This window comes from Penaeus chinensis, chromosome 31 (genome assembly GCF_019202785.1).
Source record: "Penaeus chinensis breed Huanghai No. 1 chromosome 31, ASM1920278v2, whole genome shotgun sequence".
NCBI classification, from domain to species: domain Eukaryota; kingdom Metazoa; phylum Arthropoda; class Malacostraca; order Decapoda; family Penaeidae; genus Penaeus; species Penaeus chinensis.
This window is the reverse complement of record NC_061849.1, coordinates 13,312,762-13,315,261: the sequence shown is the minus strand read 5'-3', so window position 1 is coordinate 13,315,261 and position 2,500 is coordinate 13,312,762. Positions and strand designations below refer to the sequence as shown.

At 38.0% G+C, this 2,500-nt stretch overlaps 1 protein-coding gene across 2 annotated transcripts in view; it reads right to left on the bottom strand.

Annotated features, from left to right (window-relative positions):
- Positions 1-1,558, bottom strand: part of LOC125041836 (rhodanese domain-containing protein CG4456-like) — a 6,618-nt gene extending 5,060 nt beyond the window's left edge. Inside the window, exon 1 of one of the 2 annotated variants that reach the window (XM_047637175.1) lies at positions 1,441-1,558. In XM_047637175.1, coding sequence (XP_047493131.1) covers positions 1,441-1,447 — 7 coding nt within the window. In that variant the 5' untranslated portion in view covers positions 1,448-1,558. Of the gene's footprint in view, positions 1-397; positions 531-1,440 lie in introns of those variants that run through there. The other variant, XM_047637174.1, reaches the window with a different exon arrangement.
- Between the last annotated feature and the right edge of the window lie 942 nt (positions 1,559-2,500).

Below are 2,500 nucleotides of genomic sequence, written 5' to 3'. Positions count from 1 at the left end.
TCACTCACACACTACCACTACTTCTATATCTACGTAATTTGAATTAATCAAATTACGCAAAATGTAAAATCAATGTCAGAAAATAAGCAACCTTGATACCTTTCGTCATCAACATAACGTTTTTACGTTAATAAGCTCTTAAAAGTGGAAAATATTAACTGTCCACCTCGCCCGTTTGTTTACGTTCGAAAGTATATGAATGTCAAATGATCACATGAATTATTTGTATACAAATGTAAAGTGCATGGGATAAGTTGGCTGTTTTTGTAAGGCAAGACACGATAGAAATGTTGAAATCGATTAGATTTTTCGTTATATAAACTAATGACGTGTAGTTATAACAGCACTGATCTATTTCTCTTACAATGATAGCTAAAAACACACCGTTCCTACGTACCTGCCATTATGAAAAAGCTCCAAGTAAGACAGAGATCCCTACGAGTTGTGATGGTTAGGGGCGTTCGTGTAGTGACAGCCGTTTTAACCCTGACTACCCTGTGCTTTGCCTGACGCGGTTGTTGCCAGATATTGCATTTTGCGGGGTAACTATGATAAAAATGGCAAATTCTCGTATATGTTTTGTTGTTTATATGATTTTGGTTATATTGGTAAAAAGTAAAAGTCTTTAATATTTAAGAATGAATGGAATGCAATGGCCAATTATGGATAAATTGTGGAATAGGAAATAAGTATTTGGCAAGTAGTACGGACCTTACCTGTATATTTATTGGCTGCGCGGTTGGCCTGCGCACATCGCCAAGGTACGTATAAGACCACGTAGGACTTAAGACTACAGTTATGAATATTTGAATGACAAGATGAAAAAAAAAAAAAAAAAAATGAGCCGCATATTTCACTTCAGACTTTTAAACATATCGGCTACGAAGGAATATAATTTCCTATTTCGTTTTTCTTAAGACCCCATATGAATCTATCGCCTGATGTCATTCAACTAGACTGCTCAGTTTCAATACAGATCTGATAAATAACACTGATCTGACAGAACTGGAACACGGAAAATACAACAAAGGTAATTCTGACTGCGACAATATTATAAGTTTCACGCCTGAGGAATTTACGGCCCCGTGAATTCAGTCTCTATAATTTATATTCCTCTGCTTCTACATGTATTGCGTTTGTTGCTGGTGATGTTGACCGTGACTGAAAAGCCTATATAACTTCTTTTTATACCACAGCCTCAGGAAATTTAACCCTTTATAACGCGGGAAAAGTCTAGTTTTTCAAACTGGGGGTTTAGGAAGGATACACACACACACTCACTCACTCACTCACTCACTCACTCACTCACTCACTCACTCACTCACTCACTCACTCACTCACTCACACACACACACACACACACAAATATATATACATACAAAAATACATATACATATACATACACATACACATATACATACACATTTCTATCTTTATTACCTGACATTTCGGTGACTATATAAGACAAGCAGGACCCCTTCGTGACGGCGGCTTTGGAGCGATCGCGTAGAATAACCCGCAGGCAGTCGGGCTTCTCTTGATATTACCACCGGAACCAGAAGCGTTGCCAGAGGTTGTTTTTTGGGGGGTCCAGGCTAGGAAAACCGGTTTAGGTGATGCGCAGTAGATCTGACAGGTTGGCCACAAGTTGATGAGGCATTCTATGCTTTGGAATTATGCTTGCTCGTTAGAATGACTGTCCGTTTGTAATTATTTCATTGCACACGTGTGATGTGCATGTCACATAATATGGGCTAGTAAAAAAAATGCAACATACAAACACACACACACAGGAAGGATACACACGCACACAAGCACACACACACACACACACACACACACACACACACACACACACACGCACGCAGGCACACACACACGCACGCAGGCGCACACACGCACACACACGCACGCACGCACGCACGCACGCACGCACACACACACACGCACACATACACACACACACACATGTAACATATGTACATGCATACGACACATGTAGAATATGTAATAAGCATTCATGTAAGTACAATGTCTATATGTATGTATAAATGCAAGTAAATAATTGGCCAAGACTTATTCTTGGATAGACTGCGTTCATGGACAAACATGTAAGTCAAAAGGTAAGTCAAATCTTCCATTTTTGCAAGGGGAAGGAAATTATACCTTTAACTCCTAGATAACATAACTGTTATGTTGCATTTTGGGTTTAGCTTCCTGTTTTCTGAGGATGAGAAAAAGTCCTTTGTGTTCGAGAGCAGTGACTTCCCCGCACTGGAAATCCTGGGAACTTAAACTATTTTGTGTTGTCATATATTATATATATACATTTGTAGTGTATAATATACATATTTTTTTGTATATTATGCACTATGAAACGGTTATTTATGAGTGCACACACACACACATGTGTGTGTATATGTGTATATATACACATACATACATATATATATATATAAATACATACATATATATACATACATACATACATATATATATA